A 16,734-nucleotide genomic window follows, 5' to 3' on the forward strand; every position below is an offset into this window, starting at 1 on the left:
CAGACACTGGCAGTCTGTTAGATGCATTTCTACCAATGTCACAGAGGGTCATTCCTTTCTGCTATTCAAAAAGGGTGGCTGGTAGGATGAAATCAAATCATACATTAATTCTCATATTACAATTATAAAATCCTGCTCCTGCACTTCCAGAAGTGCTGGCAGGACCCAGGAGCACAGCCATGGGCAAAGCTTGGGCCACGTTAGTGGGTACATGGTGCAGGCTGTGGCCCTTTAAAACAGAGATGCTCCTCCAGAGCGCAGCGTGCTGGCAGCAGCTCCAGTTCTGGCTCCAGCTCCGGCAGTTCACACTCCAGGCCAGGCTCCAGCCACAAGAGCAGCAGCTCCGTCTCCAGCACCAGCACCTTCCTTGCAGCATCAGCAGCTCAGGCTGTGCCAGCTTCTTTCCTGGGCTCAAACTGAGCTGGCAAGTTTGTCCCCATCCTGGCTGAAGAAGGACGGGGGTGAAGGCGGAGAGAGGTGTTGAAAACAGCACCCACGGCTTACAGGAAAGCGGCTCAGACCCCAGCGCTGCTCCTGCTCTGCCTCATCGGGCTGTCTTGGGCTGGCAGCAGGGACTCACAGCTGTGCCGCAAACCTCAGCGTCTTTGCCTCCGACCTGTAAGTGGCTGCCCCCTGCATGGTGAGGCACAATACAGAATTTACTTCTTCCTTTTCTCCACTGCTGCCTGATTGCTTAATTCCCGTTCCACATGGTGTCCAGTTGACTGGTCAGTCTGTAACTCTGGTGTTCAAATCTTTGAGGTTCTACTGTAATCTGCATCTAAAAAGTGTCATGTGATGTATCATTGGAAGACTAATAGCTCACTGATCAATAATATTCTGGTGTGATGTATGCACAGTTAACCCACAAAGGATTATACAGATGTGCTGGAATTATGACTAAAATGTGTTTAAACCAGGCATGCTAGGGGCAGTTAGGTTTTTTTATTTTTTTGATAAAGGAATGCAGTTCGTTCTGCTTGAACAAAGACTGTAGCTTGCTTAGTTAGGTCCTAGCCATTAGAAAGCATATTTTTATTTTTGTTTGTTTATAACCCTTTCTATCATTCTCCCTGACACTTGAATTCACCTAAAACCGCTCTCTTTTTGACTAAATAAACTTGTTTTACTTTTGATCTAAAACAACCCAGTGCTTTGGTGTGAATTGAAGCGATTGTTAACTCCAGTCAAGATAACGAGCTGCTGTTTCTGTCTCTTTAAAGGAGCAGCGACCATAACAACTTCTGTGAGTGTGCCGGGAGAGGGCTGGACACTGCAGGGAATGGTTTTGAACAAATATGGGATTGGACAGGGGTTTTGGGGTCACTCTGCAAACAGTACCCAGGTGGTGGAAACCAGGGTGTGACCGGCATGCTTGCAGGCAGGCTGTTGGTGTCAGGGCGGTGAGCTAGAGCAGCATAGCATTTAAAGTACCCAGAGTTCTAGGGCAGGTTGTGACACAACCCCTTACTAGTCTGGGTTGAACCTCGAAACTTTACAAGCTGCCACTCCTTGCTCTTCCTAGTGGGAGCTCAGCATTCTAGGTCTGGCTTCTTTCTCCTGTCAGTCTCTCCCTGTTCTAAGGGCGAAGGCATCATACATATTGCCCTCCTACGGAGAGCTCCTCCCATTTGGCTGGGAGAGAGAGGGGCCCTGCCCTACTCTACATTACTAGACTCCTGATCCCGAGCATTTAAAGGGATGGTGTCCTGAGTTTTTCCCATCCAACTATTAATTCCCTGGAACCTCTTCCTCTGTTCAGGCTTCAGCCATCTCCTGAGTCTTTGTTTGTACCAATGTTCCTGGAGCGAGGTCTTCTGGCCCCTTCTATGCTTAAAGGGCCAGTATACCCTGTTAGTGCCTCACTTGAGTGAGCGCAGCACCAGGATGGATACAGTAATTTGCGTATTTTGCATTGTGGCTGCTCTCACTTAAGTTCAGCCAACATAAGAGGAATAACTCAAATACTGATAACTCTTCCTTGGTACTAGCACCTACAACACATTGTGGAATGCTATGGTGTTGGCAAAATGAGAAGGAGGTGGCAGCTACTGCTTTCAGGCAAAGAAGCAGGTGTAGAGGATCCTGGGGAAAGGAGAGGGCTGACAGATAGATCTCTCAGTAAATACACAGAAGAGAACTTTGTATTATTCCCTCAGACTTTTGCTGGGGGGTAGCGGCCTCCTGAGAGATTTTCCATTACTCCCGTGGGCCAATCCAACTCTGCACACAAACACTAAAAACAAGGAAATCCTGTTAAAGGGACATTTTGCACCCAACCAAATTCCAATTTCTAAGCATTAGCCCATTACAATCCCAATACTCAACCCCACTAACACTTCTAAGTCCCTCGCACTGATTTTCAGTCCAACATTACTACCTCCGTCCAATGGACACATCAAAGACCTGAGCTATCCAACTGCAACACACAGCCTGTTCTCCAGCCTTCCAATGCTACATTGTACTAGAGATTATAACTTGTTACTAAGCAATCAAAATAATACTCATAATCCTTAGCTCCCATGTAGCACTTTCATGCATAGATCATAGCGGGGCACCTTGGGCTTCAGCTTCAGCCAGCAAGTCTAACGCCAGCCCTGGCGACACCATTAAAACGGGGTTGTGACCCATTTTGGGATCCTGACCCACAGTTTGAGAACTGCTGCTGTTGTGGATGCACAGGATAGTAGGAAACATAGGATTTCCTTTCAGGGACCAGTTCAGCTTTGAAATCTGCTACCATTTAGTAAAGGGGAATATTATAATTGTTGTTGTTGTATTATTGCTATTATTATTAGAGGGGAAATCAAGATATGTTGCTTGTATGGAGACCTTAAAGGACCCTTGTTTAAGAACTTATGCTCACACACATGAAGAGTGATTGGTGTAATTTATGGACAAGGATCTCTGCCTCTTCTTATTGAAGCATAAGAAGAAAAAAACAACTTGTTGGAGCCCTATATCATTTCATGTTCTAATGTGCAGACAAGCCACAGAGCACTATAATTTCCACTGCAGGGTTGTACATCCTTTACGTTTAATGGGGGATACTAAGCCTCCTGAATTCAGAGAAACGTCGGGAGTTGTATCCACCATAAAAATATTTTGAAATGAATTTCTATACCATTGCTAGGTAATTGAAATCATTTTTTACTGTCCACCTTTGCTCATGAACCTGAAAAGATGACCTCTTTGGAGTCTTGTTTCATTTGCCAAAAACATTTTAATATGCCATTTCCCTTTATTTGTTTGGTCAGTCAATTTACATATCCAAATCTAGCCACAATGAAAAATAAACTTTCAAACAGAATAATCATAAACCAACAGCTTTGAACTTTCCAATTAAAAATAGGGGTTACTAGAGTTTTTCTTTGGTTTTGTTTTCATGATAGTGAGGCAGATATTGAAACAGCCACATGTTTAAAAGTTGGAAGGCACCAACTGAACTGCAACAATGTTAAGTCCAAAAAGATGTTAGCATTGTACTACTAAGCAGTGTCACTGTCACGTAGTTCACAAGAAATTAACTAAATGGGAGGCTCTTGCTTTGGGCTTGTGTGACCCAGAGAGGTTGTGCATGACTCCTGGACTACCCAGAGAGATTCCCCTTTGGACAGGGCCATGTAAGGCTCATTTTGACCGTACATAGCTAACTAAACCTGTCACTGGAAGGAGTCTGGCTCATGAGAATGAACGCAGAGGATATGCTGAGCGTGCTCAGTGTGTCCTCCAGTATCCAAGCCACGTTGGATTCTTCACTGGCCTATTGATCAGTCAGCGACCAAAGACATCAACATGGGCTGAGAACCCAGAGCAAAGTCCCTTGAGTGTGTTTACAGAATAGCAGGTATAAGCTAAAGGGAAGGAGCCCATGGAGAGGAAGAATTCTTTCTTCCTATTGGAGAAGGGGAGGCGTTAGGATGAAGAAAGTACTGGAGTAGATACAGAGGGAGACCCACACATGTTCTCCCATCTCTAGATGTTACATGAGCAGCCCCAAACTCATCTCTATACAAGAGAATGTGGAAGAGGCCTCCCCACTCAACAGGTAAAGACTTTGCAGGCCTTTATTGTTTTTGTTTCACAATAAAGGCAATGAGGTCTTGCATTCCTCCCACACACAACCCACTGGAATCCCAGAGAAGGGATTAATTAACTCCTAGATCTATAGTAACACTTACTGTTCATGCAGCCCTAGCAAGTGGAAAAGTTGAAACTGATAATAGGTGCTTGGATGGAGTGGTAGGAGGAATTAATTTACAGATGTTTTCAGCTTCACTATTGTTGGGAAAAACCCCAGAACAATTTATTTTGTGTTTACAATCACTGTATGATTACTATATTAAACATTTGTTTTCTCCAGATGTATAGCATCTCTCACGATCAGGTTGATAATAATGAGAATTATGATTTATCTGAAAAGAGGCTGAAGCCAGTATTATGCTAAAATGCTGAATCCATTATTCTTCAGATATTTGGCTCGAATAATAACATTATTAACATAATCATTGCTCGAATTGCAATTGTCCATTCTGTCATAGACCTGGATATTCCTAACCGTGTCATGATAGGCACAGATCCCACCTGCAACGAGACACAAAGTAGTTAATACAGAATTAAAAACAAATAAATGTCAGCCAGAAGCTGTGGCTTCAGCAAAAATCCATCTAATTGAACCTATAAAGTCTTTTGGAAAATATTGCATCGTGCTGTTGTGTAGCTGCATTTACAGAGTACTTGATTCGTAACAGGGAGTTTGCAAACAACTTATTATTTGTTTATTTATTATTTATATTGCAATAGCATCCAAAATGTGCTAGATGCTCTCTGAATGCAGATGGGAACATGGCCTTTGCCTTTAAAAATTTATAGTCTAAAAAGGCAAGGACAGGTGAAGGATAAAGTAAAAAGATGCAGCATACACCTGGAGTAACCAGCGTGATGACATACTTGTTCATTACAAGCTCCCCCACTACCAGTCTCGTGTTCACAATTTAACTACGTCTCCTACCTCCCTACCACCTTTCCTTTTTATTGACATTTAAATATCACAAGAACATTTCTCTTCATATTTAATCATGTAAAACCCTTGCCTTAAAAATATGATTTATTATTTGTATTACACTCCCTCTTGGAGGCCTCAATCAAGAAAGGGGCCCCACTGTGCCAGGCACAGCACAAAAACAGCCCCAACGAGTCTACAATCTAGAAAGACAAGCCAGAAAAAGGATCTGAGCCTGTTTCAGTTCCAGGACCCTTACCCACCAACATATGACCCCTCCAATCCACTTAACAACCAGTTCACTTCCAAGGCAGACAGATAGAATCACAGAATCTTAGAATCTCAGGGTTGGAAGGGACCTCAGGAGGTCATCTAGTCCAACCCCCTGCTCAAAGCAGGACCAATTCCCAACTAAATCATCCCAGCCAGGACTTTGTCAAGCCTGACCTTAAAAACCTCTAAGGAAGGAGATTCCACCATCTCCCTAGGTAACCCATTCCAGTGCTTCACCACCCTCCTAGTGAAAAAGTTTTTCCTAATATCCAACCTAAACCTCCCCCACTGCAACTTGAGACCATTACTCCTTGTTCTGTCATCTGGTACCACTGAGAACAGTCTAGATCCATCCTCTTTGGAACCCCCTTTCAGGTAATTGAAAGCAGCTATCAAATCCCCCCTCATTCTTCTCTTCTGCAGACTAAACAATCCCAGTTCCCTCAGCCTCTCCTCATAAGTCATGTGCTCCAGCACCCTAATCATTTTTGTTGTCCTCTGCTGGACTCTTTCCAATTTTTCCACAGCCTTCTTGTAGTGTGGGGCCTAAAACTGGACACAGTACTCAGATGAGGCCTCACCGATGTCAAATAGAGGGGAATGATCACGTCCCTCGATCTGCTGGCAATGCCCCTACTTATACAGCCCAAAATGCTGTTAGCCTTCTTGGCAACAAGGGCACACTGTTGACTCATACCCAGCTTCTCATCCACTGTAACCCCTAGTTCCTTTTCTGCAGAACTGCTGCCTAGCCATTTGGTCCCTAGTCTGTAACAGTGAATGGGATTTTTACGTCCTAAGTACAGGACTCTGCACTTGTCCTTGTTGAACCTCATCAGGTTTCTTTTGGCCCAATCCTCTAATTTGTCTAGGTCCCTCTGTATCCTATCCCTACCCTCCAGCGTATCTACCACTCCTCCCAGATGAGGAGAGACTTAAATCCTGATTCAGTTCCTCTGAACTCAATTGAGAGGTTTTTCCACTGCCTTGTATCAGATCCAGTGGGTATGTCTACACAGCAAAACAAACAAACAAACAAACAAAAAAACAATAACAACCCGAGCAGCAAGCCTCAGAGCCTGGGTCAACTGATTGGGGCTCATGGGGCTTGCTCTACAGAGCAAAAAATAGCAGTGTAGACACTCTGGCTCAGGCTGGAGCCTGGTCTCTGAAAACCAGCGAGGTGGGGAGAGTCTTGGAGGCCGGGCTACAGTCCGAGTAGGAACATCTGCTGGTTTTAGACCCACACCCTGAATTTCGCAAGCCCAAGTCAATTGACCTGGGCTCTGAGACTCAGTGATGTGACTTTTTCTTTGAAGTGCAGCCATACCATAGTCAGCTAAGGCCTGATCCTTCATCCACAGAAGTCAGTGGATTATTGTCATTGAGTTCAGTGGAAGCTAGATCAAACCCCTAGCTGGTACTCTTCATCCAACCCTGAAATGGGTTAGTCATGCATAACTTTCTCTGTCCTCCCCAAGCCAACGTGCCATGCCATGGCAGAATGCCAGAATCCCAGGATCAGCTAATAAGCCCCCAAAGTGTTCTAGTTTCCCACTCAGCTGTGCTACAGGAAAGCTGTCAAGTATTTTAGGATCCAAATGTAGGTTATGGATTTTGGTGGAGGCTCTGTGCTCCACTGGCGAGGGCACTGCACTGAGAGTCAAGTTCTTTTGCTGGCTTTGTCACCGGCCTGCTCTGAGACACTGGGCAAGTTACTTCACTGCTCTGTGCCTCTCTTTTCCCTCCTTCCCCTCTTCTGGCTTGTCTTTTTAGATTGTAAGCTCGTTGGGGTTGTTTTTGTGCTGTGCCTGGCACAGTGGGGCCCCTTTCTTGACTGAGGCCTCCATGCAGGACTGTAATACAAATAATAAATCATATTTTTAAGGAAAGGGTGTTATGATTAAATATGAATAGAAATGTTCTTGAGATTTAAATGGCAATAAAAAGGAAATGTTTGTTTCCATTTAAACAGTCTACTACAGCCTTGGGAGCCCCAGCACAATAGCATTGTACAGTGCATGAGAACCAGAAAATATAGCCCAAAACAAAACTGTCAACAAAAAAGCACAGTGAAAAGTAAATCCGACTGTTACATTAATTTCAGCTTTAAAAATCTCAGCTATTAAAATCTTAATAATGTAGTGAAAGCGACTTTTTAATATATAATGTTTTATCTTGATAGTGTCCCTTTAACTTTACAGCACATACTGTACCTCTGAGATATTGTTGCGATGACCAGGTAGGGTACTTTGTCTGTAATGCCTTAATTCCATTAACTAGAATAGTTGCACCTTGAGTTATATGATCTTCACTATCCCAAGCTCCAGGAATCGAATTGTATTGTGTATGAACCTAGAAGATTCAGACAAAAAATTCAGTCTCCTTAGAAACAAAAACACCACTTTTGTTTTCTGTTCTTTATATTTTTAGCCCCCAATTCAAGGACGTATCCTTATTCAGGACGACATTCAAGAACATGTGCTGGTCTTTTCCTGAACAGGAATAGACTTAAGTATGTACATAAGTGCTGTCCCGAACGTATAAAGTAATTTGCTAAAGTAAAGCCTTAGTGTATAATATTTCTATTTCAGTACTTGGGATTTTTATTTTTCCTGGTCTTCCTTCTGTACCTGCATCAAGCCATATTGGGTTCTTTCACGGTTCCAGCCATCGACTAGAGTAGCTCCAACACGACTCTCCACGGACATGATTGCAGCAATGAGTGCTGGATCTATGCACAGATTTCTGGCAACTCTCATAATAGGGACTTTGTATCTCTGTAGACGTACTATGTCTATTTCAGCAAACTTTTCTGCAGCATGAACCCCTGTAGCAAATGCAAAGGTGAATGTGGTTTCTGCATGTAATCTTAAAAATAATCACTTTACAGATAAATTCCAAAGCAATCATTTGCTGATTAGAAAAATGCAGCCATTTAATGTGGATCAACATATTTGAAAAGCCAGTGCAATCCTATTGATTTCTGAATATGGTTGATAGTTTTTGAAATCCAGAAAGCAATAACTATATATCTTTATATCTCTCTGAATCAGTAACAAAAGGGTTGGGGGGAGCCCCTGCAATTCTTAGGAAGCCTTTGATATCTCTTTCCTCCTTAACATTTTCCTGATCCAGTCTTTTTTCAGACTTTCCTTTCAATAAAAATTTGACAACCCTGATTTTCAGAGATGCTAAGCACCCACGGGTCACCGGTACTAGAGTACTTTTGAAAAACTATCCATAAATTTATAAGAAAGAGAAACACCATGAAGATAAATATGTTAAATGATTTGTATTTTAAAAAAGCAACACAGCAAGCTACATTAACACTTAAATCCCCAAGCAAGCAAATTTTAAAACAGTTGATAACATATGTATTTAACATAACTTACACTATGTAGCAGTTTTCAGCCCCAAAAGTTTTATGAATTTACACTACATATAGGAATCACTTAACACATCAGTAAAATACAGCCACCTCTGCTCAGAAGTGAAGCAATTGTTTAAGAGCATAAGGTAACAACACAGGACAGAAAGTGGAGAATACTGTATCCAATCAAAATGGCAAAGGGGAACTTAGGTATACAAAATGGATTTATCCAATTTGGAGTTTGATCAAGACAAGGGGCTTAGCAGCCCTCTTCATACAAAAGTTCTCTGGGATCTCTCATGACTAAATGTGGAAGGGAACTCCGTTTTACATCTCATCCCCCCAAAGTTACCTCCAGCCTCTTAATACACTCTGGATCACTGGATCATTACTGACTCTGAAGGAAAAGTGCTATCTACCCAGCCTGATGGTAGTATAGTTAGATCATGAATGAGAAATGGAATGAAAGCAAAGAGTGGGAACCTCCCCCTTGAAACCTGACTGGCTTTTAACAGGGCCCACCACCCAATGCACTTCAGTCTTAATCTTCCAAGTTTATCTTCAGATCTTCAAGATATTATATAAGGAGAAATATTGGCTCCATTGAAGTCAATGGGACTTTTGCCATTGACTCTCAGTGGAGCTAGGATTTCACCCATAGCAAAATATTGGATGTTTTCTACATGTTGCAATAAAATGCTGATATTTCCTTTTCCTTCTCTAACACATCTTCTTTTTCAAACAGGAGTGCAAGTGAAAAGATTTCTTATCCACAAAACTTAATCTCCTCAAAAAAATGTAAAGGAAATTGGGAGAGAATTCTCAAAATGGGGCACTCAAAGGAGGAGTAGGATCGCCACAGCTCCAGGGTCACCCTCCTTTGATTTGGGCCTATAAAATATGTATTTGGCATGCCACAACTGGCCAGTTTGTTCAGCATGTCAAGACTCAAGTTTGATTCCAGGTGTCTTGTTTCCCAGTCGAGGAGGGGTCTGGGAGAGCGGAGGAAAGTGCGTGCTCAGCACCTGTGTGGAGATAATGCCACTAAAAGCCTAGCTGATTAAGGAGCAGTATTGACTGGAAAGGGATCATGTCTGCTTCTCTTTGTTCAGAGGCTGATTGCTATAAATGTGGGACCTTAAAGGGGGTTCCTCAGAGACAGATACAGAAGACAGAGCTAAGAAAGGCTGCCATTTGAAAACAGTAGGCCTTAACACTTGGCACTTCCCCTCACCTTGTTTTACAGACTCAGTATCACTGTCTACCCTCCAATTAGCTCTGTATTTCTGAGCACAAACAGAAGTGTCTGCACTGAAGTACCGCCAATCAAGCAGTGAATGATACCTACCACAAGTTGGGGTTTGTACAGCTCCGCAGGAAATCACCGGGGTTTCCATAGTACGTAAATCACCATAACATCCATAACTTACAGAAGGAGCTAAAAAGTTAAAGGGAGATATTAAAAATAAGATCTTAAGACTGTATTGCTCAGACTGTTGCAAGCATGAATTAAACTTATGCAGAAAGAACACCTCCACACTGACATTTCTGTTGTATTATACTAATTTATATTAATAGCACTATTAGCAGCATCAGCATCAATGGCACCTTCAACAAAATCTAATACCCATTAATTGCCTTTTTCTAATATTACATATTGAAGTCAGTAAAGCCAGGACAATTTTTATCAGCTGAGGATCAAAGAATCATAGGACTGGAAGGGACCTTGAGAAGTCATCTAGTCCAGTCCCCAGCACTCATGGCAGGACTAAGTATTATCTAGACTATCCCTGACAGATGTTTATCTAACTTGCTCTTAAAAATCTCCAATGATGGAGATTCCACAATGTCCCTAGGCAATTTATTCCAATGCTTAACCACACTGACAGTTAGGAAGTTTTTCCTAATGTCCAACCTAAACCTCCCTTGCTCCAATTTAAACCCATTGCTTCTTGTCCTATCCTCAGAGGTTAAGAAAAAAAAATTCTTCTCCTTCCTCCTTGTAACAACCTTTTACATACTTGAAAACTGTTATCATGTCCCCCCTCAGTCTTCTCTATTCCAGACTAAACAAATCCAATTTTTTCAATCTTCCCTCATAGGTCATGTTTTCTAGACCTTTAATCATTTTTGTTGCTCTTCTCTGGACTTTCTCCAATTTGTCCACATCTTTCCTGAAATGTGGTGCCCAGAACTGGACACAATACTCCAGTTGAGGCCTAATCAGCGTGGAGTAGAGCGGAAGAATTACTTCTCATGTCTTGCTTACAACACTCCTGCTAATATGTCCCAGAATTATGTTCGTATTTTTTGCAACAGTGTTATATTGTTGACTCATATTTAGCTTGTGGTCCACCATGACCCTCAGATCCCTTTCCACAGTACTCCTTCCTAGGCAGTCATTTCCCATTTTGTATGTGTGCAACTGATTTTTCCTTCCTAAGTGGAGCACTTTGCATTTGTCCTTATTGAATTTCATCCTATTTACTTCAGACCATTTCTCCAGTTTGTCCAGATCATTTTGAATTTTAACCCTATCCTCCAAAGTACTTGCAACCCAGCTTGGTGTCATCTGCAAACTTTATAAGTGTACTCACTATACCATTATCTAAATCATTGATTAAGATATTGAACAGAACCAGACCCAGAACTGATCCCTGCGGTACTCCAATCATTATGCCCTTCCAGCATGACTGTGAACCACTGACAACTACTCTCTGGGAACAGTTTTCCACCCAGTTTTGCACCCACCTTATAGTAGCTCCATCTAGGTTGCATTTCCCTAGTTTGTTTATGAGAAGGTCATGCGAGATAGTATCAAAAGCTTTACTAAAGTCAAGGTATACCACATCTACCGCTCCCCACCCCCCCATCCACAAGGCTTATTACCCTGTCAAAGAAAGCTATCAGGTTGGTTTGACATGATTTGTTCTTGACAAATCCATGCTGACTGTTACTTATACATCCCTTCATGTCTCTATACCTGAGCAAATGTCCCAACGCATGAACTTATTTCAGTGAACTTCTTCTATCAAACTCCTACAAGCATGCCATACATCCTCTGAGAATTTATCTCCAGTGAGACTGGAAGACTACCCATCTCCTATTGGCAATGGATCCTGTGTCCATCTGTGACATAGTGATGTTTTGAAGGAAAAACAATGATTCGCTAGCTTGGGCCTTGCCAAATTGTTCTACTTTCTAGAAAGAGGGGAATTAACTGAACCCATCAGCCAACCAAGGGCATTTATGACCTTAGCTAAGAATTAACATAAGTTGTTTTTGTGATCCTATTCTGCTGTCTAACCTATACTTTAGCATTTATAGTTTAATAGGCTTATGTGGAAGGCAAGAAACCTCAGACCCAAAAGAAGAGTTACCCATATGGTAGATTTTACAGCTCTATATAATAGAAGAACTCAGATCTGATTGCATTCCCCCAGCCCTACGATAATCTCTTGCCAGTGTTGCTTTTGACTAGTGAAATAGAAATAACCCCCAAACTCACCAACAAGGGCAGCAAGGCCCAGAAACATCAGTGTTAGTAGCATGGGGATGGTTCTTCTCAGGCACCCAAGACAGTCTGAAAATTAATCGAACTCTGCAAACATGAGGAATTCAAGAAAGTTTCCAATGTTACTAAGAAAAAGTTCACCCACACAAATGGCAAATTTTACTCAAACCACATCCAAAGACAGGCTCATTGACTTTTTACCTAGTCTAGCACACACTTACTACTTAGGTCGGGACTTACTATCACATGGACTTCAGCATAATACACCCTGTACTTGATAGTATTTGAAGGATCAGACCATTATAGTCTGTCCCTGTACCCATTAAATCAGTAGCAAACATTTTCATAGATCAGACCAATAGTGAGCAGACTCTTTGGTACATATCTGTTTTTTCCATGAACAGGAACTGGTCATATAGTCACATTTTAACATATCTTATTTTTTTCCTCAAAGATTCCTTTTATAGAAATCATTTTAAAGTCCATCAATTGCTTCATTATCCTTAAACAGACACACAATGACTAGATTACTACAAATAGAATGTCACTATGAATAAAATTGAGGATTCCTCCTGCTCCAAGGGAGTACAATATGAATGAGTTCATACTCACCTGTCTTCAGTCTGCCTTGTCCTGCAAGACCGATCACTTAAAGAGCTTTATATATACTAAGGTGCCCCACCCTCTGGCTTTGGGAATGTTGAGTTCTACCTAGCGTGATGACATTTCCTGTAAAGTTTAAAAACTATAATAATAGTAATGCTTTGAACTCATATAATGCCTTTCATCCAAGGCTCTCAAAACACTGCCCTTCATTATTTTATTAAGCCCCAGAATAAGCCAGTGAGGTACATAATATTATATCCTTTTTACACAGCTGATGCACAATAAGTGACTTGCACAAAGTATAGCAGTGAGTCAGTAGGAGAGGCCACAATTAAATCAGAATGCTATTATTTTCCTGCTGCACATCCCTAGACCAAACAGCTAAGAAGGTCTCTGGCCCACTGATGTTACTTTTCAATAAATCTTGGAACACTGGGGGAAATTCCAGAAGACTGGAAGAGTGCTAATGTTGTGTCAAAATTCAGAAAGGGCAAGTGGGATGACCTGGCTAATTACATATCAGTTAGCCTGACATCAGTCCCAGGAAAAAAAAATGGAAAAGCTGATACAGGATCCAATTAACAAGAAATTAAAGAATAGAAATATAATTAATACCAATAAACATGGTTTTATGGAAAATAGCTCTTGTCAAACAAACTTGATTTCATTCTGCAAGGAAATTACAAGTTTGGTTGATAAAGGTAACTGTGGGTATTCACCCACGAAAGCTCATGCTCCAATACGTCTGTTAGTCTATAAGGTGCCACAGGACTCTTTGCTCCGTAGGTGTAATAAACTTAGACTTTTGGAAGACATTTGACTTAGTACTGCATGATATCGTGATTAAAAATCTAGCACCATTCAATATCAACAAAGTATATGTTACAGTGATTAAAAACGAGCTCACTAATAGGTCTAAAAAAGTAGTTGTCAATGGGGAATCATCATCAAATAGAGGTGTGTCTATGGGGTTCCACCGAGATCAGTTCTGGGCCCAGGACTATTTATTATCTCTATCAGTGATCTGGAAGCAAATATAGAATCACTGCTAATAAAATTTGCAAATCTAATATTTATTAGTGTATGTCAGGTCCCCGACTAACGGAAGGCACAGCCCAGTGATAGCAACAAAGGAAGCAGGAGCTTTTCTTGCAGTGCTGCTGCTGCTTGCGACCCTGCCTTCCCTTAGAATAGGTGTGGGGAGAGCAGTCTGGCATCTGGAGATGGGGACATCCTCAAAAACAATGAGGGGGTGGGGCTGTGAGCAACTAGGCCTCTGTAAAGAGAGCACAATGTAAGGGGAGCCCCCAGGTGTGATCTTCCTTTCAAGGAACTGCCATTTGTGGCTCTTTTAAGACTGGGAGCATCTAATTTTGGTAAACAGTCTAGTGAGAGTAGACTGGTCATGCCACCAGGTGAGCATAAAAATTTTATCAGCTCATGTGATAGAAAGAATACTATGATGTCTAGACATGGAGTGGAACAGTCACTAGAGAGGTTTTTTAAGGTCAAGTGTCAACCAGGGCCTAGCTCCTAGAGACAAGTGAGAATCTGAGTGTGTACAGACCTGGTTAAGCAACTCGTGCTGCATACTCAGATTCACAGATTTGAAGGCCACTGGGCACACAGTATCTTTGTTTTTACATATGCCGAGTGTTCTGTTCCTAATGAAAGACAACATTGAATCATGTGCTATAATTTTATGTATTCATGTGAAAAAATCAATATAAGCAATAAAATAGGCCAGAAAATGCTTTGCTTCATGTACTAGTTTCTATATTTAAAAACAGTCAAGAAAATATTAATGTTTTTGTAGCACGTTGCTCAGATTGTGTTTTTGAATTTACTATTTCTGCAGTTATATGGCCAAAGAGGAAACACCCATTTACAAATCATCAGTTTACTAAGTAATATGCCCTGAATTATATTATAGAGCATGTGTTGCAGCTGTAGCAAGTAATAGTTTGGCATTAGCAAACATATAATTACCAAATGACCTTATATTGTGTTTTAAATGACAGAACTGCAGCCTATGTCACTGCAAGGTTATATTATTAATTAATGGTATGTCTAAGAACTTTGTCATGCTTAGATGAAAGATACAAAGCATTATTATAAAAGTTACATTTAAAAGATTGTCCACACTTTGGAAACCGCATAAAGGAAATAATCTCAATTTTTTTCTAGGGCAGCACACTATATAATTAACATGTAATTAATAAGGAGGAAAGACTGGGAGGGAGTTTATTTGTCTTGTGTGTTTTACAAGAATCTGATTTTCATGCACATGTAGTTCTAGGGAAAGCACCTATTTATTGCAAGCCATCGGGCCGTGAAATAGCTTAGTTAAAACATTCTCAAAAAACACCTGAGAAAAGTCAGTTAGCAGCAATCATAATTCAGGGTAGAAAGTCTCAGGAGTAGAGTCCTGCAACCATAGTACCACCTAGAGGTTGCTCTGTGTGAGCTCTTTCAAAGCAATAGCTTTACTGGCTGTCTCACCTTTACCAGCCTAATCTTGGACATCTATAAATGTTGGCATGCTTGCAATAAAATCCACCCAACCGAAGCAGAGTGCTTCTTTGAAGGTATATTCTGGCCAGCTCTATTTAGGTTATATTTGTTGCTGTAACCTTTTGTTATCAGCTCCAGAGCTGAGATAAATTAATGAAAGTGAATCTGCAGATAATTCCAGACTGTTGCAGAAATTGGAGTTCATTAGACTATAACAGTATCCTGGGATAGGCTCTCAGCTAAATGGATATTTCATTAGCCCACCCACATCCAACGAAAAAATAAAAAAGCCTCTTAAAGAACAAGGTAGGATCTGAGATGGTATCAGAATGCTGCTCTGGAGAAAAATTTGGATGTTCAAATATTCCTTCAGGCTAGGGCATATGAAATCCTCATTTCCCTAATCTCATTTTTTCTGCTGGGCAGGTGAAGACGTTCATAGATGCAAAAGGCAGTTAGTTGGGACATGCCTGTAAAGAAGCAGCAGCAGCCACATTTGACTGAGCTATGCTAGCCTCCTCATCTTTTTTAGTTTAGTTTACCTTTTAAGAGTGGGCGCTCTGGATAACATTTCCACTGGGGCAGGTGGAGAAACCTTCAGAAGTGGGAAAGATCTGAAACCTCCTAATAATAATCCTGAATCCCTAGAGAAGCTTTCTTTAAACGACAGGGCTCATAACAAAGATAGAGCAGCACCACTTTACCTCAAAGCAAGCACAATAGACCCTGGAAAGGAGAGAGGCCTGCCAGACTTGTCTGGTGAAAGAACAGAATAAGCAGATGTATATCTGAGTTCAGAATAATGTTCATCTTAAAAAAATTCTCACACCTATGTAGTCACTGTTACACACTATTTGAATATGCAATAATACAGAATTGTAGTTCCTCCCAGTTCCTCGGAGGAGCCAGAGCTTAGTGCAGGTTATATTGCTCTGAAGACTGTTTTTCTCCATCAACTTTCATGACTGCCATACTTACAGGTGTAGAGGAAAATTGAAAGTGTCAGTAATGACTTTTTCTCTTCCATCCGCCAACCCCAACCTTCATTCCTACCTGTAGGGAAAATTGTGAGAAGGAACTTTTCCAAGGGAGGGATAGAGAAAGTTTCCTTGTGTATTTCCAATACCATTTGAGACAAAGTGGGTTATTTTTGGTTCCTTGCTAATTTTGTATTCTCTCAAGTTATTTTAAAGATATAAAATTGTTTAAATCTTTTCAAAATGTATTTATCCCATTCATTTGGGTTTTTTAAATTTATAAATCCTCCCCTGTGAGAGTATATTTTCATTTGAGCTTTCTATGATGTAGGCATTTCTACTGCTGACTTGGATACATCGCATCGGATAGGTGAGTGGCAGTCTGTAAATACCCCCCTTTCCCCCCAACAGTCTGCACAGCTGCTTGGAGGGGGTATGGTGACCTCTCGTGATGGTAGTTGCGGGTTCTGGCAAG

The 16,734-nt window shown here is 41.3% G+C and overlaps 1 protein-coding gene across 1 annotated transcript; it reads right to left on the reverse strand.

Annotated features, from left to right (window-relative positions):
• Positions 1 to 4,438: 4,438 nt before the first annotated feature.
• Positions 4,439 to 12,199, reverse strand: LOC123357396 (lysozyme g-like). Its single transcript, XM_045000668.1, has 5 exons — positions 12,157 to 12,199; positions 9,997 to 10,086; positions 7,909 to 8,105; positions 7,492 to 7,630; positions 4,439 to 4,584 (listed from the first exon to the last, which is right to left on the reverse strand). Exons 1-5 carry the CDS (start codon positions 12,197 to 12,199, stop codon positions 4,439 to 4,441), a joined length of 615 nt encoding a protein of 204 aa, XP_044856603.1.
• Between the last annotated feature and the right edge of the window lie 4,535 nt (positions 12,200 to 16,734).

Source organism: Mauremys mutica, chromosome 1 (genome assembly GCF_020497125.1).
Source record: "Mauremys mutica isolate MM-2020 ecotype Southern chromosome 1, ASM2049712v1, whole genome shotgun sequence".
Lineage (NCBI taxonomy): Eukaryota > Metazoa > Chordata > Testudines > Geoemydidae > Mauremys > Mauremys mutica.